Below are 23,730 nucleotides of genomic sequence, written 5' to 3'. Positions count from 1 at the left end.
CCCTTCTTCAGCCTCAATTGTCTTATCTTGAAAATGGCATGATAAAAACACCGAGCCCCCAAGTTATTATGAGGATCAAATGAGAACATATATGTGAAGCACTTTGCAAACCTTGAAGCACAATATAATGGCTAGCTATCATTCATCATCATCATCATTATTTAAAATACTGATTTTTTTTTCCTGCTAAATTTCAGTCAGGGACAACAGCTGACTTTTAGAAGGTCTGTTTGGGGCAGGCATTGTTTGATCCTTCAGATTCTGCTCCTTCTAGGAAAGGGCCAGGTGCCTCAGTGTCTCTTTCTCTAGTTAGCTATCATTTGGCCAAGAAGCTGTGCCCTTGAAGACTGTTTGGATGCAACGCCTGGCTAAGAGTTCTGCTGAAGAGCTGCTTCAATTATGTGCTTCTTGAGTGGAGAGCCTTGCAGATTCCTCAGCTTTCTGGATGTCAGGGTGATGCATTGGAAGGCACATTCTAATGAGTCTGCATGGCTTGTTTCTTAATTGGATATTGTGCCTTTTATTCAGCATCTTCAAATGAGTGGATAGATTCCCACATAAAGGGAAGCCCATCCTTGAAGCTGTGAGTAATGAAAAATAGAATGGCCATTTGTCCATATGTTAGCAGTGAGTGGTTTTCTGGTATTAATTTTTTATTTGACATTCATTTTCTTCTTTGCAAACAGCCTATGTGGGAACAGTTTGTGGAAATGGCTTACCTGAAGTCTGTTCTCAACAATTCCTGCCTTGAGGAAGTCCATTACAGACTGGAATTTGCCTTTATAGGGCTTCTTCTTAGGATCCATTTTGAATGTCTTAGAGGTCCCTTGTGATAGATTGGATTGAGAATTTATAGGATAGGAGCAGCTAGGTGGCGCAGTGGATAGAGCACCAGCCCTGGAGTCAGGAGGACCTAAGGTCAAATCTGGCCTCAGACACTTGACACTTACTGGCTCTGTGACCCTGGGTAAGTCACTTAACCCTCATTGCCCCAGGGGAAAAAAAGAGAATGTATTGGATAAAATACAGACCTCTCTGTCTAGGATGAAGACCTTCCTTCCCCTAGCTCCCACCTGCCTCCATTTCATATGGTTTCCTTCCATGAATTTGAGATTCCAGGCAAACTGAACACAGTGCCTGCCCCTACAGCTCAAGATGCAGTCTCTTATCTCTGGCAGTTGGCCGATGCCATTCCCCCACCTCTGATGCATTCCCTTCCCTCCTCTAACTTCCTATCCATCCTTTGAGGCTCACTTTAGGTGCTGTCTCCTCGGTGAAAACTTCCTTGATCTTCCCTCTCCCTTCCCCAGCCCCAATTGAAAATATGCTCTATCTTTTCTATTTCCTGAGGGCACTGTGTCTGCTGCCACCACAGCTGCCTTGTATCATACTTACCTTTGTGTGTGTCATAGTCTTCTAAGCTAATGTAAGCTTCATCAGAGTAAAGTAAGGTCTGTTGGGCACCATCTTATCTCTACTAATGATGATGGTATTAATAGTAACCAAAACAATAAGGATGGCTAGCACTCCCATAGCACCCTAGGGAAGGGGAAAGGAAGGAAATCAACATTTATTAATTGCCTCCTGTGTTCCAGGAACTATGCTAAGGGATTTTAAAAATATTAACTCGTTTTGATCCTCACAAAAACCCTGAAAAGCAAGTGTTGTCATTATCGCTATTTTACACATGAGGAAGCTAAGGCTGTGAGCTGAAGGGTCTTGTTCAGGGTCATACAGTGCCTGGCACAGCGCTTGTTGACCGGATTCACAGAATTAATAAGTTACTGAAACAGATTTTGAACTCAGGTCTTCCCAGCTCCTAGTCCAGTACTCTGTTCATTGTGCCACCTTTAAATCAAATCAGCCAAGCAACCAACAAGTATTTATTAAGTGTTTACTATGTGTTGGCCAGGATGTTGAGGTTGGAGTTAGAAAGAACTGAGTTCAACTCCTGCCTGCCTCAGAAACTTACTAGCTATATCATTCAAGGAAGGGATTTAACCCCTCAGCCTCAGTATTCCTCATTTATAAAATGGGAATAATAATAGGACTTGCTTCCTAGAATTACTATAAGGGTCAAACGAAATAACATATGCAAAGATCACTTTACTTAGTGCTGAGGATAAAAAGAAAAAAAACAAAAACAAAAACATTCCCTACCCTCAAGGAATTTACATTCTTTTTTTTTTTTTTTTTGGTGAGGCAATGAGGGTTAAGTGACTTGCTCAGGGTCACACAGCTAGTAAATGTCAAGTGTCTGAGGTCGTATTTGAATCCAGGGCCAGTGCTTTATCCACTGCGCCACCTAGCTGCCCCCAAGGAACTTACATTCTAAAGAGGAAGATAACATGTGTAAAGCAGTGCATACAAAAGAAACATAGTTTAGAATTAAGGTAGCAGTTATGTGGAAGACATTAGCAACTGTAGGGCCTGAAAAAGTTGTCGAACGAATAGTTTTATTAGGTGTATTATGAGTAAGACTCTGTGCTAGTGGCTAGGGATTTAAACTGGCAAATGGTCTGTCCTCAAGGGGCTTACCTTCTGTTGTGGGATAGTGTGGGCTGGGATAGAAAATATACGCAGATAATTATAAAACAAAGAAAGGTCTAATCCTGGAAACTAGAGCCATTTCCCTGAAATAACCTGGTATTGACCTTTTTGTAGATTTGGTATATATGTGTACTTGTTTCTTTCCCCAGTAGAATATGAGCTCTTTGAGAGCAGGCACTGTTTAGTTTTTGTAACTGTGGTACAATGTCCTGTGTCCCATGCCTAACACTTAGTAGGAATTTGATGACTGCTTGTTAATTGAAACAAGAAGCCCAGACAAAGTGCTTTAGGAAATTTTGAGGAGAGAACTTTCAGAATTGAAATTCAAAATCAACCAGAACCCAGTAGTCAAGAAAAGAGGGAAGTTTTACCTTTACCTCGGAAGTAAGGTTGGCACCAGGTATAGCGCAGCTCCTTGTCCAGAGATTTTCTGAAGCCTGTTTGCTGATATCTCTGGAGGTCCTTCCAGTAACTTTCAAAGCAGCCTGAGGGAAAATGGATTTACCAGTGTCTTGAATGGCCACTCTAATTGAGCTCTGTTCAACATTTGCTGATTCATCGCAGTGGTACAGAAACAACCGTGGGTTTTTGTTTTGTTTCCATTCTAAGTGACACAAACATCAATTTGAAATTTAAGTGGAAATGTCCAAGATAGATGGGAATCCTGGAGAAAGAGAAATAACTAGGTTGTGGGAAAAGACACTTTAACCTGAGCAAAAAGGGGAGTGAGGTCTCTTAAGAATGTCTCCTAACATTTGACTCAAGAATTTTTTTTGAAGTCAGTCTTAGAGAACCCTAAGTAGGGCAGAGCTGTGCCCCAGGGCATCTCATTTTGAGGACCCTGGCAATACTTGAAAGCTTTCAGCAGCACAGAAGCAACAGAGGTTCACACCTTGTTAGCAAGAAAAAATTGGTAAAATAGGTTGGAATAAACTGCATCTATGCCCACACACCGACCTCCCTAAGGATGCTTACTCCCCCACCATGGGGTTTCTCCAGTCACCCACCCCTCCAATGAGGGAATGCTTTGCACTGTTTACTCAGGGAAGAGCTTTTAGCACCAGGTTTTAACATTCCTTGTTATAACCTTGGTCTATTATGTTCATTGTCATTCCCATCTCATGCTACAAATGCAAATGTTCTTGACTACTTGAGATGGGAAGCTTCCAGGTCTCCCACCAGATGGCGCTAGAGGTCACCTTATGAATTGAGGTGCCCTGGACTGGGTCATAATGGGTTACTAAGAGAGTCCATATAAGAATGAGAGGTTTAATTAATAACATCATCCCTAATCACATGGAACTCTCAGTAAGAGCATGTGTGCCCACTTCTTGAATCCTGGGTAAAGTCCATCAGGAGTTTCTCACACCTTGTGGACTTGTTAATCATTAGGAAAATGGTTCTCTCTCCTTCTTTGGATCCCAGTTCCCAAGAGTTTTGGTTTTTTTAATAGCCCAGATTTTATCTTTGAGGAAATAGTGGATAAATATTACATACTATAAACTTATAAGCCCTGCCAAGTTCTTGGGGTAAAATCATTTTTACTGATGAATAAATTTTGATATAAGAACTTTGCCTCTTAAATTTGCAAACTTCATTGGGATAGTAGCAACACAAATATGCTCATTTTTTCATTCATTCATCCAAAGGTGTATAAATTCCTCAAGAACAGTGCCTTTTGTTTTTTGTCTTTGTAACCCTTGCCTCTGGCACATAAGTAAAACTTAATAAATGTTTTTGAATTAGTGAATGAATGAATGAAGTGCTTTATTCATTCAGGAAACATTTATTAAGCCTCCATGTATACAAGGTACTATGTTGGGCACTGGAATTACAAAGAGAGATATAACATGGTTCCCACATTCAGAGAGTTTACAATCTAATGAATAAGGAAGGATATTTACATAATTAAGTAGATTATGATGTAGAATGCAAAAAATCCAGCAGAAAAATTATAGAAGGAATTTTCTGGAAGTAAAGACTTATTTAAGTTAGGGGAAGTGGGTAGAAAATCATGGAAGGTTTCATGAAAGAGGTTACCTCTGAGCTGGGTCAAGGGCAAGAAAGTATCATTTGAGACTGTGCATGAAGGACGGGGTTAAGAAAAAGTATGGCCTTTCAGTTGAGTTAGTTAAGAATCCCAGTTTCCCCACATAAATCTAGAAAATATCTGAAGAGGTGCTCAGAGATATCAATGACAAAAATGTCTGAAAACTTAGAATACTTAAGTTCTTGAAGAAGGCCAGAAAAAATCAGTGACAGGTTGAAAATCTGAAGTAAGGAAGACAACATGAGCAGAGGTAAATGAAGAAGCAGACAAGATAAGAAGGGATGCTCCAGTAACCTAGCCAGAAGCTAACAGGCAGAGAAATGAAATGGCCTTCTGAAAATCAACGTCACACCAATTAGGAACAAAAAATTATCTGAAAAACAAAAATAAAATAAAATTGAGCACAAAATAACAAATAAATAACACAATAAAGCTTAAAAAACTCAAAATGACAAATAAAAGTTTTAAAATAATGATAACTATCCAATAAACTAGTTCATTAACCTGATCTAAAAAAGAAAGAGAAAAACTAAATCACCAATGTCAATGTTTAAAAAAAAGCTTACAATAAATGCAGGGCAGATAAAGGAAATTAGAAATTATTTTGCCCAACTGTATACCAGTGACAATGGGGCAATCAGGAAAGGCTTCCCAGAGAAGGGGACATTTCTGCTGGTTCTTGAGGGAAATGAGGGATTCTGAGAGACAGAAGTGAGGAGAGAAGGCACTGTAGACAAAGGAGTGAGGGGGAGGCCATAGATCTTCACTTAATTTTAGCTTTTCCAAGGCTTAAGGCAGGGAGACCAGTTAAGAAATGATTACAATAGTCCAACCACACACCAGGCCTATTTTTTAATCCTGTTTCTTTGTGGTTCTTTCCTCTCCAATTCCCAGTCCCACCTCTCACCTTCCTATTACTTTCTCTTTATACAAATATTACCTATCCTTTTAGGTCCAGCTCCGGTCACAGTTCATTCATAAATCTTCCTTCTCTGGTGATGACAGCCCAGATGGATCTCTCTCTGCTCTTTTTGATTTATCATCTACCTTGTGTAGACGATGAAATATGAAATAAAACCAAAAAGGTAGATGGTAGCTGGATTACAAAGAATTTTAAATGCCAGAGTAAAGAGGTAATAGGGAGACTTGGAAGACTTTTTCTTAATAGGTGTGTTGGGGGTGAGGGGCATGACTTGGTCAGATCTGTGTTTTAGGAAAACCAGTTGGGCAGCTGGGTGAATGCCTTGGAAAAGAGAAAAACTAGGAAAACAGTGAAGAGATTCTCTTAATTGTGCAAATGAGAGGTGTTGAGGCCCTGAACCAGAATACAAGGCGTGAGATTGGTGAGAAGGGAATGAATGGGAGAGATGGAGGTGAAATCACCAAGCATTGACAAATGATTGGAAAATTGATTAAAGAGAAGTTGAAGAGTCAAGGATGACTCTTGAGGTTGCAAATCTGGGTGAATTGAAGGAATTTTGACAAATCCTTGACAAATAAGGATGTCTGGAGTCTATCAGGATACATGCCTTTTTGCATAAGTCTGTGCCATCCACAAGTATCCCATAGCAGCCAGCGTGGAGCTGATTATTAGCACAGTGATTGATTGTTCTGGATTTTGGATTCATTAATTTCAGTGAGCTCCAGTGTGATCTTTGAGTTTGTGGCATCCTTAGCCTAGAGAAGGAAAGACTTGGGTGGGAGAAGGGAAGAAGGGAAGGAGCATTTTGCTCTCTTGACATTATCAAAGACTGTCTTGTAGAAGAGAATTAGATTTGTTCTGTTTGGCCCCAGGAGGAATAACCAGAAGTAGGGGGGCTAAGTTACAAAGAAGCCAAGTGAGGCTTGACCTTGGGACAAAGTCCTATCCATCAGAGCTGATCTAAAGAACAATCTATTGAAAGAGGAGCTAACCACCTTGGGAGGTGGTGCGGTTGGGTGACCACATGTCAGATGTAGGGTCTCAGGGATCCCTTCTGAGCATGGATTGGACTAGAGCGTTACTGAGGTCCCTCCCAGCTCCCAAATTCTGTGTTTCAGTGAGTCGCTGACTTGTCCTGTGGCTAATTCATGTCCTCCCTTTGGTAGGTCTAAAAAATTCCAGTCTTTCATCGAGAGCTGCTTAGTAAAGAACCATAGTCAGAGACCCACCACAGAACAGCTCATGAAGCATCCATTCATAAGAGACCAGCCTAATGAGCGACAGGTCCGAATTCAGCTCAAGGATCATATCGACAGGACAAAGAAGAAGCGAGGAGAGAAAGGTGAGTACTGGGTTTTATCTTGCATGGGAGCCAAGAGGTGGGAGAAGTCACACCATCCCACTGTGGGGACTGGGTGGACTTTTAATTGGCCCAGGAAGGCCTTGTCTTGGTTTCTGTTTGGGCAGGGCTCAGGTCAACTGCCTTCTGAGGTCACTCCGAACTTGGAGATCCACTGTTATTCAGCGGGGTGAGTGACTGCTCTGTCCATTAGAGATTTGAAGTCATAAGGGCTGTGGAGATTATGGAAATAGGATCTGTTTTAAAAGAGGAGACGTGTGTTGAAAACACTCACACACACATAAACACACACACACACACACACTCTCTCTCTCTCTCTCTCTCTCTCTCTCTCTCTCTCTCTCTCTCTCTCTCTCTCTCTCTCTCTCCAGGCACCAGACAAAGCCGAGTTGAGCCATACAGTGAAATGCCTTTTAATGACAAGTGAAGAATTGAGTTTAAAGACATTTGCTTCCCAAATATATTCTCTTGTTTGGAAAACTGGAAAGAAAGAAAAAAGAACATAGGAAAAGATCCCTTAGTTGAAATGTTTTTGTGTAAATGTTACGTGGTTCCAATTCTCATTCCTGATACATTACAGGGTGCCTTGGCACCCTGAGCAAGTCATCCAACCTTTCAGAGGAGGAAGAGGAGGAACAACCAGGATCTATACAGCCCTTTAAGACTTACAAGGCACGTTAGTTATGTTGATACTCCCAACAACCCTCAGAGATAGGTACTCTTGGGGAATAATCTCCATTTTACAGTTGAGCAAACTGAGGCAGAAAATGGCTAAGTGACTTGCCTAAGGACACAGCTAGTAAGTATCTGGGACTGGATTTGAACTCAATTTTTCCTGACTCCCAGTTCAGAATTTTCTACTACACCATCTAGACAACTGCCTAAGACTATAATTTTCAGGTACAGTGCCAGTATTTGTTAGTAGAAAATGGTTCCTTATACCAATAAAATCACAGGTCTAGTTTTAAAAAGAAGAATACCTAGGATCTTGAGGAGAAAGCATGTTTCTTCCTCCTGCTAAAGAGGAAAACATTTCATCATGTATCAGGCACTGAGCTTTCCTAGATCAGTTTTTGCTTAGCCCTTTTCTTTTTTGGAAAAGAGGGTTTGGTGTAAGGGAGGCATGTGGCTATCAGGAAATGACAATTTTGCACATGAGAAAACTGAGTCTGACAGAGCTTTAAAAAAAAGCATCTATAAAACCAAAAAACAAACCCTCCCTGAGACGGAGCCTATAAAAACAGAACACCCATAGTGAAGATTTATTGCAGCATTGACTTTTCTTTGTACATCTGAGTAATTATTGAAAAAATTATCTGTGCTCTCATGTCCCAGTTTGCCCCCCAGCCTCACAACAGAAAAGAGAAAAGGCAATGTTGTTCATTATTTTCACTAATTTCCAGCAAGTTGCAAGCACTTGTCTAGACCCAAGACCCACAAATAGCCACCCTAGTTCACTCTTACTGAGTGCTATACATCTTGCACTGTATGTAAATGCTGTTTCCTTTAATTATCAGGACTGGCCATGTCTTCATTTTTTGTTTTATTTATTTGTACCCATTTATATTTTTGTTTGTTATCTGTCCTGAACTTGAAAGTAATCTAGATGCATTTTAAAAGCCTTTAAAAAAATCCAGTGGGCAGCTAGGTGGTACAGTGGATAAAGCTCTGGCCCTGGATTCAGGAGGACCTGAGTTCAAATCCAGCCTCAGGCACTTGACATTTACTATCTGTGTGACCCTGAGCAAGTCACTTAACCCTCATTGCCATTTTCCAAAAAAGAATTCCAAATATTTGTGATTTCTCCCCACCAGGACAGATCATGACCCTTTTATTTATTTATTTTTTCTTTTTAAAGTATTGAATGTATTCAATTTCTACTCACCAACGTCTCCTGAATCTGCCCCTTCCCCTCTCCTCCCACAGCCCAGCCATGAGTTCAGGACCTCACCAACTCTCCTCAGCACTCTTGCCACCTTCTTTCTTGCCTCAAGTCTCTCTCCTCTGCACCACTGCCAAAGCAAATCCCTTAAACGCAGATTTGACCACATCACCCCTTTTACCCAGTTAACTCCAGGGGCTCCCAGTGCTTCCATGAGAAAATGTAAACTCTTCTGTTGGCTTTGAAAGCCCATTAAAACAGACAACATATAGGGGCAGCTAGGTGGCGCAGTGGATAGAGCACCGGCCCTGGAGTCAGGAGTACCTGAGTTCAAATCCAGCCTCAGACACTTAATAATTACTAGCTGTGTGACCTTGGGCAAGTCACTTAACCCCAATTGCCTCACTAAAAAAAAAAAAAGAAAAAGAAAAAAAAACAGACAACATATCTTTCTGGTCTTTTTGTACTTTCTTCCCTTTTCCATGCTCCACAATCCAGCCAAAGTAGCCTTTGTGCTGGCCTCTTCCCCAGTCCTTTTTAACTTGAGCATCCTAGAATCTCTCTGTAACTCCAAAACTTCCCTGGTTCCTCCAGCAGCTAGTGTTCTCCCTCCGGAAAGGCCTTGTGACCACTCTGTTGACTTCCCAACTGGGTCCTCTCCCTCTGGTTATGTTTTATTCATGCCTTTTCACCTAAAAGACTGGAAGCTCCCAGAGGACAGGAACTGTTTCCCTTTTGCCCTTGTGTCTCCAGTGTCTGCTACACTACCTAGCCTATCACGAGTGCTTAATCAATCCTTGTTGATTGATTGATTGGTTTAAGTATTATCAAATTTCCATGTTATAGAATAAGAACTCGGGGCTCAGAATGGTAAAGGGATTTATCCAGGGACATTAAATAGTGGAAATGAGGCCTGAGTCCACGCCAATCGATCTGTAAGCATTGATCAAACACCACTAGATACTAGGCACTGAGAATACAGAGGCAACAGTCCCTGCCTTTCAGGGAGCTTATATTCCGGGGGGACAGGGAACACAAGTCTAATTCCAAAACTGGGGTACTTTTTACTGGACTCTGATACACCTTTTAAGATCTCTTCCTCTTCAGTTCTTAGATCTAGAACTAAAAGGCATCTTAGCGGTCATTAGATCCAACCTCTCTCGTTTTACAGATGGAAGCCCAGACAGGTGAATCCACTTGTCCAAAGTCTGATTCATATGTGACTGAGCTCGATTTTGATCCAGGTCCTGTTATTGCTCTATAGGGTGGAGAGAAATGCCACAATGAATGAAACCCGGCACTGAGCAATAGAGAGAATCTTCAGGATCCCTGGGAATGGGTTTATGGAGAGTTTCATGATGACTTAAAGAGGCATCTGATCCTTCTTTATGGTTTGGAGCTCCCAGAGGTCCATTGCTAATATCCAAGTACCCACCAAAACAAGGTTTAATGTCTGGTACTTAAATCCCACCCATTTAGAGCCCTTTAGGTGAAAGTGACTCAGTTTGTTTCCTCTAATCTTTGCTCATCCTACTTCCTGCCTCTGCAATGACAAATGCTTGGGAGAGTCTTGTAATTCTACCTTTCATTATGTTTCTTTATTTTTAAATGAAATTCTATTTTCTATGAGAAATATTGACATCAGCTCATTTTTCTCAGAAATACAAATGAAATCATGGCAGATTCTGGCATAGTATTAAAATTGGGTATTCCAATAAATGAAGGTTTTCCCCTAGAGGTAGGAAGTCATTGGATTAATGTGCTTCCTTCTTCTGCTATAATCTTCTTCATCAAATAAATATCCCACAATACCCTCTGAATTCTGTACTCATTCATTTCAGTTGAAGTTTCAGTATGGAACCATGAAATTATACATTTAGTCTCATGCCTTTTATAGGTAGGAAGGTAACTGTGACATCTTTTCCTTACACACACGCACACACATACACACACACACATACACCTCCCCTTGGTCTTCCTGTAGCACATTATTTGAGAATCCTCTAATTTATTAGACAGTATTGCTATTTATGCTGAAGTCTTATATGCCTTTAAGATTGTATGCCCCACAATAAATAGGATAAAGCTGTGAATCAGGAAAACCTGAGTCCAAATCCCATCAATGACAAGTTGTGGGACCGTAGCCAAGTTACGTAACCTTTTAGACTCAGTCTTATCATCTCTAAAATGGGGATAACTAACGTAGTACATACAACTCTATGAGTATTAATCTGATTTTCAGATATGAGAGAGAGAGAGAGAGAGGAAGAAAGAGGGAGGGGGAAGGGGGAGGAGAGACAGACAGACAGACAGACTGGCTTCATTTGCTGTACCATGCTGCCTCTCATCAGTCTATCACCATCACCATCATCATTATTGAAAGAGGAAGTGATCCATATCTTATCTAAACTTTACATCTCCTCCAGTTGCTAGCATGGTGTTCTGCACACAGTATTAATAAACATATACAAATCATCTACTTTGTGCTGAGTACAATACTAGATGTTGAGGATACAGTAACAAGAAGGAAATGTCCCCAGTGCTTATTAAGGAGCTTCCGTTTTATGAGCAGAAACAGTGTGTATACATCTAAGTGTATACATCTAAGTGAATAGTACCTACTTCTAAAGAGAATCCAAACTCATTTTGGTGAGGGGAGAGGCAGGGATCTCACTCCAGCACAACTTGAGGAGGTGGTATTTGATCTTGGCTTTTAAGGAAGCTCATAGTTCTAGGGGAGGGTGCTTTCTGGGCAACAGAAAGAGCCAATGCAAAGTCTCAGAAATGGTCACTGGAATGTCCTGTATAATGGCCAATAGTAGGCATTTGATTAATGTGTGTTAATGAATAAGAAAATGAATGAATAAGTGATTGACGAAATAAGAAAAGTATAGGCATAAAGCAAATGGCCCAAAGCAGCTTCAGCATCCTACTTTACAAAAAGTGATTAATACAGAGTTGGAAGACCTAGGTTCAAGTCCCAGGTCTCTGTCACTTATAATGTGTGTGAACTTGAGTAAAATCCCTAGGCCTCAGTTTCCTCATTTGTAAAATGAGGGGGTTAGATTTGGTTAATTCCAAGGAGGCTTCTTGCTCTAAGTTTGTGGGTTTATAATCTGTGACCCTATAAATCTAATGGTTCACTCAAGGAGAATAAGCACTACTAAACTTTCAGCTTTTGTAATTTTTTTTTTGTCTTTGCCACCCTGATAGTTCTTTGGGGTATTAACCAATCAACTAGTCCTGTGATTTAAGTCAAGCAGATTTTTAAAATATTCCATAAATGTCAGCTCCTCCCATGCAGCCTCTGCACTGCCTGTCTCCTCGTGACAGTGTGACCTGGGTTTCATGACTAGTCTACCGTAGATGTTTTGAAAATCACAATTCCTAACCTAGAGCAGTGCCAGGGGTGGGGAGGGTGGAGGTCATACAGGGGTACAGATGATATAAAATAGGCTTTTAAAAACATGATTTGTGCCCCAAACACTGCTGTCTATCAAGTTACAGGCCATAGATAAGTTGTAGATCCATGGAAATCATAGCTAAAATTCTTGTTGCAAAGTGATTGGTTTTTGGTTTTGGTGTGAACACCAATTAATGCTTTGTCCTCTCATGGAATAAAAACTCCTCAAGATAGGGAATTGTAGTGATGTGTAGTGGCAAGAATTCTGTACCTGGATACAAGATAGCAAGAAAGAAGGGAGGGAGGGAGAGAGGAAAGGAAAGAGGAAGGAAGGAAGAAAAATTTACATGATACATTTATTAATATATTTAAAAGGAATAGCAAGTTGTACATAAGAGATTTCGGGTGTAGTTTCATGTGCAATCATATTTTATTATTATTATTATTATTATTATTATTATTATACTATATCATGGAAATGCCTGCTTTATTCCTTAAAATAACTATTTAAAAAGATGCTGTACCTGATATCAGGAAGACTTAGGGTTCAAAGACTTAGAAAATATGTGACAATGGGCAAATCATAAAACATCTTTGAGCCTCAGTTTCCTTATCAGTAAAACTGATATCAAAATAACACCTACTTCAAAGGGTTGTTTTGAGGTTTAAATGAAATAATCTATGTGAAATACTTTGTGAAATTTAAAGTACTATTTACATATTCATTTTCAGTGTTTTGGGAGGGGTGAGGGCTCTGGACCTATGCTTTCATTGGTATTGGGTATTCCCAGTGAGGAGACTTCCCTCCCTCCAACAATTCAGGCACATTCATCCTGCTTTTTGTAAATAATGCCCAGTGAATAATAGTGTTAGACACTTACCTGATTCATCAAGAGGTTCTTTTACTTGTCCAGGATCACATAGTCCAAGGTAGGACTTGAACTAGGTCATCCTGATTCTAAAGCCAACTCTCTTTAGGTAAGATATTCATAATTTAGTCATTTTTCTAGAGTGATTTTCCAGGCTGGTTGGACCAAAACAGCTCCACAAACACCAGCTGCCTCCCTTAGCCTCTTCCAGCAACAACTGTTGCCATATTTTCTTACCTTTGACAATTTGATGGATGAGTTGAAATCTTAGAGATATTTTAATTTTCATTCTTCTTCTTAGTGATTTGGGGTATTTTTTCCCATGAAGTTGAGGTCTCAGTTGTTACCATTATTCTTACGACAGTGCTTGGAACATCTTGGTGTTTAGTAACTGTTGAATTTAATGGGATCGCCCCTGTATAAAGTTACTACAAGATGAAAGAGTCATTTCTGACCTTTTTAATCCCTTTGGTGTAAACAGCAGCTATAAGGGGAAAACTTGCAGATAGTTTAAGAAAATGTTGCAGGACATTGATCTTTGTGTCCTGAGCCTCTCGATCAGTAAGTAGCCCAATGAATAAAGGCCCAGACAGTATCTCTCTCAAGATACTGGCCTGGAAACCAGAACACTTGAGATCGTGGCCTACTCTGTAGCTACGCAATGCTAATCACATCCCCTCTATGGGTCTCTATTTTATCCTTTGTGAAATGGGTGGAGGAAGTTGGACATTGAGCCGTCATTTTGGTTCCTTCTGTTTCTCATGGTCTGTGAATTTGCTTTCAGATGAGACTGAGTATGAATACAGTGGCAGCGAAGAAGAGGAAGAGGAAAATGACTCCGGAGAGCCCAGGTAAGCAAGATGAAAGGCGGGACATAGAAGTCCAAACCAGCCCTTTCATTTTCCTCACATTTCTTTGGTCCTTTGGTCCTTTCCCTTTCTCTCCATCTATTTGCTTCTAGGCTCCTTGAGAATGACCTTGTTTAGCTCATTATCCATCAGCATAATTAAGGATTCAGGAGAATGTCTCTAGAGAAAGCCATACAAAAGAATCAGACTTCAAGTATCCCCTTCTCTGTGCCCCAAGGTATATAGGGTCTAGTTGAGGGTTCTTTCATATATACAAAGAACAGTGGAGAACAAAGGCATTTTTTAGAATAATGAGGGTCAAAATCACTTCTGAAAACAGTATCCAGGGAGCCCAGGAAAAGAGGGAATTCCAGGACTTACATGTAATTATTTCATTCTCTCCAGGGCCTCAGTTTCTTCCTCTATTAAAAAAGGAGGGGGAAGGGGGAGATTAGACTAGTAGTAGCCTCTTAGGAGCCTCTCAGCTCTAAATCTGTGATCCTATGATTCTTGTCTTCATGCATCTGTACACAACTTAAATCTGGTCATTAAAATGAATACTGGAGGAAACAGTCTGCCATTGGCTACCCCATGATAATGTTCATCGAAACTTGTCACTTTGGCATTGAATCTTTTTCACACCTGGTGCCAGCCCACCTTCCTAAATTCATGGCATGATATTAATCTCACCACCTCTGTTCTAGCCTGGCTTATTGTGATGGTCAAATGGGATAAGATTGTAAAATGCTTATTCTACAGTGCCTGGTATATAGTAAGTGCTACAGAAACCTTAGCTATTATTATAAACAAGTGAGCCTCTACTTGCTGTGCCTCAAACAAGGCATTTCCATGTCTAGCCCCTGGTCCTTTGTATAGATTGTCCCCAGTGACTGGAAATCTCTCCCTCTTCACTTCTCCCTCTTATAAACCCTTTACTTTGTTCAAGAATGAGCTTTTATGCCACCCCCTAAGTCTTTTCTGATACCCTGATTTGTTAGTTGAGTTACTTTCTTCTTCTTCTCCTTCGTCTTCTTCTTTGTCTGTCTTCTTCTTCTTTGTCTTTGTCTCCTTCTTCTTCTTCTTTGTCTTCTTCTTCTCCTCCTCCTCCTCCTCCTCCTCCTCCTTCTGTAGCATTTTTATATTGCCTTTAAGGTTTAAGGTTTGCAAATATCTTTACAAATGTCTCATTTTATCCTCCCAACAATGTTAGAATTAGATACTAGTATTATTTCCCTTTTAAGGAAACTGAGGTTGACAGAGGCTAAGTGCCTTGTTCAGGGTCACATAGACCCTGATTTTAAGACTTGATTTAAAATTTGGTCTTCCTGACCATAGGCCAAGGCTCTATCCTCTGTGCCCCCTTAGCTCTACCTTAGTAGAAGGTAGTTCTACCTTAGTAGAAGGTAGTTCTACCTTAGTAGAAGGTAGTTCTACCTTAGTAGAAGGTAGTCCCTTTGAGAGACTGTATTTTATTTTCTCTTTGTATTCCCAATAACTTGCATAGTGCCTTTTTTTTTTTTTGCGGGGCAATGGGGGTTAAGTGACTTGCCCAGGGTCACACAGCTAGTAAGTGTCAAGTGTCTGAGGCCAGATTTGAACTCAGGTACTCCTGAATCCAGGGCTGGTGCTTTATCCACTGTGCCACCTAGCTGCCCCACATAGTGCCTTTCTGTATAGCACTCCAACTAGGTATCTTATCTAACATGAGAGCTGAAAGTGACCTAAGAGGTCACAAAATCACAAGGTCACAGCTTTGGTGTTGGAAAGGAGTATAGCAGCCATCCAGTCCAGCCCTGACCCGATAAGGTTAAGCATCTTACCTGGTTTAAGGGCTGGGTTTTGAACCCAGGGCCAGGGCTATGTCTCTAACTTTCCACACTCTCTCCTTTCCTATCCCTGTGTCTTCTACCATTACGAATTTGATTCTGAGTTTCCTCAGTTCTGAACTTTTAAGCCGATAAGCTTGAGGTGACCACCTCACTGTGCTTTCTCTTCCCCTCGAGAGGTAAACCAGCAGTCATATACACTCTTTGTCTGCCAAGAGATGGCCAGCTCAGGCATATCATCTTCCAAGGGCAAAGACCAAAGAATTCCTTCCTTCCACCTGAGGCTTAAAATGTTGGCCACGACTCATTTGGCAGCATAAAGATAATGGCTCCCAGGAAACCGGGTGGAAAATGAAGCCGTCCTCAGAGGTAGAATACCAAATGCTATCTCTCTAGTTGTAGCCAATCCAGTCCCACTGGTACATGCAATTTGCCAGTAGGTTATTCAGCCACAGAAGTGTCTTGGGGATCACAGCCTTTCTGATGACGACCTATGCAAATTAGGCACTGTCTCAATGACAGGAGGCATCCCCAAAGTTTCTTTGTTCTGTTTTAAGTTATTAAAGCTTAAATCACACTAAGACTTTTGGGACACCCTGTATATTTTTCAAACTAGGTTTGTACTCATCTAGGCTCTTCCCTGAGCTCTCACATACCAGTCCCTTCACATATAACTGTGGCGTGCCATCCTCTCATAATTAAGAATTATGTTCATATTCCTGGTTTTTTACAGGTTTTAATCTTCTTGAATTCCTGAAGAGTAGGCAGGGACATGTTAGAAATTAGATAGCAAAAAAAAGAAAAAGAAAAAAGAAAAGAAATTAGATAGCAGCTTCAGAGTCACAGCCAGGTCACCCTGAGGAGGTGATTTTGACTGAAATACTGCTCTGAGTTCAGGATCAATTGATATTTATCAAGTATCCTTAAGTTTTCAGTTGCATTATTAGCCCAGTGCCCTGTTCACTGCTACAGCTTTCAAGAACCCAGGGAGTCCACACCCACACTGAACCACAAGTGTGGTCCAGTGGAAATCATGGTCAATTTGGAGTCAGAATCCCTGAGTTCTAATCCTCTCTCTGATTCTTACTACCTCTCTGACTGTGGCCAATTCACTTCACTATTCTCCATTTCTATTTTCTTATCTATACAATGGGCTAGATGGTGTCTTTGGGGGTTTACATTTTTGAACCTGTGATTTGGGTAGCATTCATATTCATAGCATGTGACCTTGAAGAAAACAAGATGTATTTCTGCTTATTTGCAAGCTTTGAGGAAAGGCCTCATGTTCTTGAGGAGGACAGATGGGCAAGAATATGTCCATGGAACCTCATCAAGAAGGCTCCATTTTCCAGAGTCCCATCAAGATATTCCTGCAATCAACAAGTATTTACTAAATACCGAGTCCGGGAAAGGCATTGTACAAGGCGTCAGTGGCACAAAGACAAAATGGAAGCAACTCCTGGCCTCAGAGGGCTTGCATTTTATCAATGCTAACTCTCTCTTTGTATGTGTATATTCATACATGTGTGTGCATGTATGTATATACACATGTGTGTGTGCATATATTATATATAACATATTACATATGTGATATAATATGTAATAACAGTGTGTATTAACATATTCAAAATAAATGCAGTGTAATTTTGGGGGTAGCTAGGTGGTTCCGTAGATAGAGCGCCAGGCCTGGAGTCAAGAAGACCTGAACTCAAATCTGGCCTCAGACACTTACTAGCCATGCGATCCTGGGCAAGTCACTTCACACTGTTGGCCTCAGTTTCCTCATCTGTAAAATGAGCTGGAGAAGGAAATGGCAAAGCACTCCAATATCTCTGCCAAGAAAACCCCAAATGGGGTCAAGAAGAGTTGGATGTGAGTGAAACAACTCGACAACAGAAGTTTTGAGGAAGAGGGTGGTAGCAGCAGGGAGGATTGGGAAAGGTTTCTGGTAGGAAGTGGTCCTCAGTTGAGTTTTGAATTGAAACTAGGAACTCCATGTGAAGCAAGTGCATTTCAGTCATCTGGAACAGTCTTGGCAAAGGGCTAGAGGAGAGAGATGTGAGGAATGGTAAGAAAAGGCCAGTTAGGCTGGACCATGGAGTTATGGAGGGCCTTGATATCTAATAAGGATGGTAAGTTAGAGCCAGGTTACAAGCAGCTTTAAATATCAGAAGGATGCATTTGGAAGCAATAGGCAGTCACTGAAGTTTGTTGAGCTAGGAAGTGACGTGTGTAGATCTGTACTTTTGGAAGATCACTTGGAGCCTGATGGTTCATTCCAGCAGAAGCTACCAAAAAGAAATAAACAGAGCCAAACTTAGAGGCCTGTTGTCACTATATTAAATCTGACATCTACCTAAGACAGCCAGCCTCTGGGCCCTGTGATGGCCTTGGGCACCAGGTAAACCAAGTCTCCTTTCCAAGTCCCTCCCTGCCCAAATTCTTGGTTAGGAGTAAGAGATAAAAGTGCTATTCACAAACCTCCTTCAGGGGCCCTGCTTCAGATGTCACTCTGTAGTTCTCACTCCATGGCCTCTCTGTGCTGATCACTAGGCAGGATCTTAGAGCTGGGAGGGACCTAAGAGACAATCTAAACCAACCCCCTCATTTTACAGATGATGCCACTGAGGCACACAGAGGCTTAAGTGATTTGGCCATGATCATACAGCTAGCTAGTTTCAGAAGTGGGATTCAAACCCAAATCTGCAATGCAAATGTTCTTTTTATAGTATGAATTTGGGACACACAAAGATGAATGTCCCAGTCTCTGCCTACAGTCTAGGAGGGGTGATAATACACACACACACACACACACACACACGCACACACATGTGCACACACATACACACACATGCACATGTGTACATGCAAAAATACATAACACTAATGCAACCTAGAACATGAACACGCTGTGAGAAAGGCCTAGAGAAATTTGTTAGTTGAGAGGACAGATATATCAGGGAAAGCTTTGAGGGGGACATCATTCTTGATTAGATTGTGGGGGCTAGATGGAAATTGCCAACACAATTCTGGAGGGAATGAGGATTTCTGCAAGAGAAAACAGCACGAACAAAGGCAAGAAACTGAGCAAAGGGTGAGAGGAACAGCAAACAGCCCAGCTTGGATCACAGAGTCTCTGAGAAGCTGCCCATATGGGAAGACAAGCAGAATAAAAATAACTTTGCCCCCAGTTTTCATTTGTCTCGGAACAGTTGAAAATAAGCAGCCTAGTGCTGGGCAAAACTTGGGAAAGAGGGAAATGTGGGTGCCTCTGCCTGGCTCCTTCACTAGCAGACCCACCTCACCTTTTGCAGAAGGGTCTGATTCACATAAAGTGGGGAGAGAAGAATCCCAAAGAGGGCCTAGACTCAGAATAGAAGCCATTCTAGCCCCTTACACGGATTTCAGTATTTCAAAGACCCCTGATTTCCCTGCTGTGGGTTTACCTTCCACCAATACAGATTGCGTCTCCCTTCATCATTAAGTAGATGGTGATTGCCAGGGCCATCCTCAAAAAAAAAAATCAGAACCCTGTGGGCCTCTCCCAGCTTAGCTAGGGCTGGTCTTAGGAACATAGGGTACAAAGGCTTGTCCTCAGTCATTTGCTCCATTCGTATTCGTTAACCAGACACTTTGGATACAAAGACATAAAGCAAAACAGCAATAGCTCACATTCTAGAGAGAAGTTGTTCAGTCATTTGGGGGCGGGGGGGGGGGGGGAGATGAGGGTTAAGCGACTTGCCCAGGGTCACACAACTCGTAAGTGTCAAGTGTCTGAGGCCGAATTTGAACTCAGGTCCTCCTGAATCCAGGGCCGGTGCTTTATCCACTGTGCCACCTAGCTGCCCCTATTCAGTCATTTTTCACTTGTGTTTGACATCTTGTGACCTCATTTGGGGGCAAAAATACTAGATTGCTTTGCCCTCCCTTCTCCATCTCATTTTACAAATGAGGAAACTGAGACCTACAGGATTAAGTGACTTGGCCAGGGTCACACAGATAGTAAGTGTCTGAGGCTGGATTTGAACTAATGAAGATGTATCTCCCTGATTTCAGGCCCAGCACTCTATTTACTGCATCACCCAGATTTCTCTCTACGGAGGGAAAGACATGCACATATTCTAATTTCAGTGATAATTTCCATATGCACATATAGACAAATTAAATGTACATATTAGAAAGGGTACCTCCTACAGGAAGCCTTCCCTGATTTCCCTGAGTGGCTAGTGCCCCCCCCCCACTACAAACTACCTTGCATTCATCATATACCTATTCTGGATGTGTTCATATATGGACACATTGTTCCTCCTTTAGAATCTAAGCTCCTTGGGGAGCAGCTAGATGGTACAGTGGATAAAGCACTGGCCCTGGATTCAGGAGAACCTGAATTCAAATTTGACCTCAAACACTTGACACTTTAAACTCCTTAAATCTCTTATCTTTGTAACAACAGTTCTGCACAGTGACTGACACATTCAATAAATTTTTCATTGATTCATTGACTGAAGCATTTATAAATTGGCGGGACTTGTCAGAACTTATATTCTGGACACTGTGCTGTGTGCTTTAGATACAAAGAGAGGCAAAAACCAGTCCCCTCCTCTCAGAGATCTCACCGGCCAATGGACTAGAAAACAGGCCAACAGCAATACTTAAGCAAAATAGCTGCAGGATACATTGGAATCTACTCCTAGAAGGAAAGTTCTGGCCTTAAGGGGATTGAGAGATGCTTCTTATAGAAGGGAGAATTTTACTGAGGATTTGAAGGCAGCCAGGAGACCAGGAGAAGGAGATGAGGATGGAGAGAATTCCGGGTATGGGTAAAAATGCCAGTAAAAATGCCTAGAGTCAGAGGATGGAGTGGGCTTGGGGCTCGGTTTTTCCTAGTCTATCCAGCTCCCTTCTCTGAACTTTAGGAGAACTGGGCAACATCGGGCATGCCCAGCCATCAGATGCCTGGGGCAGGGGGTGGGAGATGCTGAAGCTGGGGAGACAGCAGCTAAGGGGCCAGGAGCCGAGCTTGGTGAAGTGAATGAAGGGGCTGTATGGCCTACATGTCACCCTTCCCTGTGCCTTATGGAAAGTGTGGGAGAAAGATTGTTCTGTTTGTGGCCTCTATCCCTAGCTCTGGGAAGACTGGCAAAACCCCAACATGAGCAATATTCAGTTTTCACTTGGATTCTGCAGCCCCTGCCTTGGAGCTGGGGCAATGAAGAAAACATCAGCATGGCTCAAATGGCATGCCAAGGGCATGGGGAAGGCCAATCAGTAGTACCCTACTACCTGTCAAACAAATAAACAAGCAAATAAAGTTTCTCTGGACTCTGCCTTCCTCTAGCCCCGACTTCAAAGCCTCAAAACCTAAGCCATGTGAGGGCAAGGGGTTATAGAGAGAGTCCTGGCAATTGGGAGTCAGATTCTCAGAACCCTTGCCTTTGAATGTGTGTGTGTGTGTGTGTGTGTGTGTGTGTGTGTGTGTGTGTGTGTGTGTGTGTCTATACCTATGTGACAGACAGATAGGCAAGATAGACAGCTTAGGGAGAGGATTAAAATGCATAGAGAAACTGTCACTGTTGATGCTTATAGATACTGGAAAACTAACAAAAAAGGGGAAACTAAAATCTAAATATGACTATATAAAAATTATGCTAATTACAGTCATTTATAAGAACTAATTACCATACGAACAATAACCATTATGCAGCTCATTAATATCTGCCAGATTAATTTTGTTGTAAGTTTTTATTTGATGGCAACACTAATCTGTTTGTGGTTGCTCGAGTTTTCTGATGCTCATTTGGCACGATCATTTGCTCTATTTTTTTTAAACCAGAAGAAATATTAGATAAGGTTAATTTGTAATTAGCATAGACATTGCACCTGCATTCTAGTGCTTCAAATTATTTATTCTCAAGTAGTTTAAATATGTCTCCTGAAATATTATTTATAGTATTAATTTATTTGGGGAAGAGAAGTTTTCTACCTAGTCCCTGGTTTCATTCTGAATTCTATTCATTTCAACAAAGATGTGTGTATTTATGTTTATATTTACATTTACATGTATGTTTGCATGTACATTTATATATACACGTGTGTGTATGTGTGTGCATGTATGTGTATAGGCATATGTATATGTGTTTGTTTTGTGCATCACAGGAGATTTTATATATAGTATGTATTTACATACACACATACACATACACATGTAATCTGTAATGTTAAAGGCACTGGGGATATGCTGGTAAAAAGGACACAGCCCTGGTTTGAAGAAACTTGCCACCTGCTAGCTGAGAAGATCATAAAGTCCTTTAAGCATGTTGTTTCGGTCATCTTCACGAAAACCCCATGAAGTCACTATTGGTTCCTTTTTTATGTTTACATATTTTATTTTATTTTGTCTAACGTAATAAACATTTTTATTTATAGTTTTGGACTCCCATTTTTATCCCTCCTTTCTTCCCTCCCCTCCCTTTCTCACTCCCTGAGGTGGTAAGCAATCAGATATGGGTTATACATGTATGCTTATATAAAACATTACCATATTTGTCATTTTGTACAAGAAAACTTGATTAAAAAGAAATAAAGAAAGTGAAAAATAGCATTCTTGAGTATGTCCCTTCAATATCAGTTCTCTCTTTGGAGGTGGATACTATGTTTCATGAATAGTCCTTTGGGATTGTCTTGATCGTTGTATTGTTGAGAGCAGTCAAGTCATTTACAGTTCTTCATGAAACAGTATTGCTGTCTCTGTGTACAATGTTCTCTTGGTTCTTCTCACTTCAGTATGCATCAGTTCATACGTGTCTTTCCAGGCCTTTCTGAAGTCATCCTGCCTGCCATTTCTTATAGCACAATAATATTCTATCCCCATCATATACCACAGCTTGTTTCGCCGTTCCCCAATTGATGGGCATTCCTTTGATTTCCAATTCTTAGCCACCACAAAAAGAGCTGTATTGGTCCCTTTTTACTGAGGCAAAAACTCACTCAGAGTAGTGACCATAATTAACATTTACTAAACATTAGAGTTGGATTTCAGCCTACACCTTGCTGAACCAAGGTCTAGCACCCTGTCTGCCCTAAGGCTTTGTGAAGGGGAAGAGGATGAGATGAGACTGATCAAATCAGTTTGAGTCAATTTATACAGGACCTTGGAGGGTAGGATCAGAAGGTTAAACTGTATACTGCAGCTAATGGGAAGCTACTGAATATGGAGTCTTAAATATCATCAGATTTTCTTATAAATTAAACTTTATTTACAAGTAAAATATTACCAGTAGCTTTCATTGTGATACTCCCATTGATATAACCACATTCGCAAATAATGGCCTTTGTTCCCCCCAAGGTTTCCCTACCACATTGTATAAGTCCTTTGGGAAAACATTCCCCTTTCTGTTGCTGCTGGGTGGGGGGGGAATAGAACATGGTATTATATGTTGACATGTTATTTGTACGTGGTTCCAGTCACATAACTGCAATCCACAATTATAATATTTTAAATGATGCTGGTTAGTGGGTTGCTTGATAAGGTAGGGCAGTGGAAAGAAAGATGGCAATTATCTTTGTTTTTCAAAATGTATTCTATAGGGGCAGCTAGGTGGTGCAGTGGATAAAGTATCAGCCCTGGGTTCAGGAGGTCCTGAGTTCAAATCTGGCCTCAGACACTTGACACTTGCTAGCTGTGTGACCCTGGGCAAGTCACTTAACCCCAATTGCCTCACCCCCCAAAAAAGTCAAAATGTATTATATATTTTGTTTTGATGTAATATATGCTTCTCAGCAAACACCAGAATAAAGTCCCCTATAAAATAGACTCTCCCCAAAGGATAAACTTAGCCATTACTAACAGAGAGAAAGGATGTAGCCTTTAACTTTAACAGTATCCTAATAACATAGACTTGTTACGACAAGACTTTTGTTGCCTCTCCACATTTCCCTCTGGGAAATTTTCCTCTCTCTGGGCTTTCACCAAGTTCAGACTCAGAGGATCAGTCCCCAAGAGGCCTAAACCCCTAAAAGT

The 23,730-nt window shown here is 41.1% G+C and overlaps 1 protein-coding gene across 7 annotated transcripts in view; it reads left to right on the top strand.

The window, feature by feature from the left end:
- The window catches only part of TNIK (TRAF2 and NCK interacting kinase), a 430,959-nt gene that overhangs the window by 273,537 nt on the left and 133,692 nt on the right, over window positions 1–23,730 (top strand). For all 7 annotated transcript variants that reach the window (XM_043995975.1, XM_043995980.1, XM_043995978.1 and 4 more), the window contains exons 10-11: window positions 6,689–6,864; window positions 13,821–13,887. In XM_043995975.1, the coding sequence (XP_043851910.1) occupies window positions 6,689–6,864; window positions 13,821–13,887 (243 nt within the window). The remainder of the gene's footprint in view (window positions 1–6,688; window positions 6,865–13,820; window positions 13,888–23,730) is intronic.

Source organism: Dromiciops gliroides, chromosome 3, assembly GCF_019393635.1.
Source record: "Dromiciops gliroides isolate mDroGli1 chromosome 3, mDroGli1.pri, whole genome shotgun sequence".
Lineage (NCBI taxonomy): Eukaryota > Metazoa > Chordata > Mammalia > Microbiotheria > Microbiotheriidae > Dromiciops > Dromiciops gliroides.
This window is presented reverse-complemented; position numbering and strand designations above follow the sequence as displayed.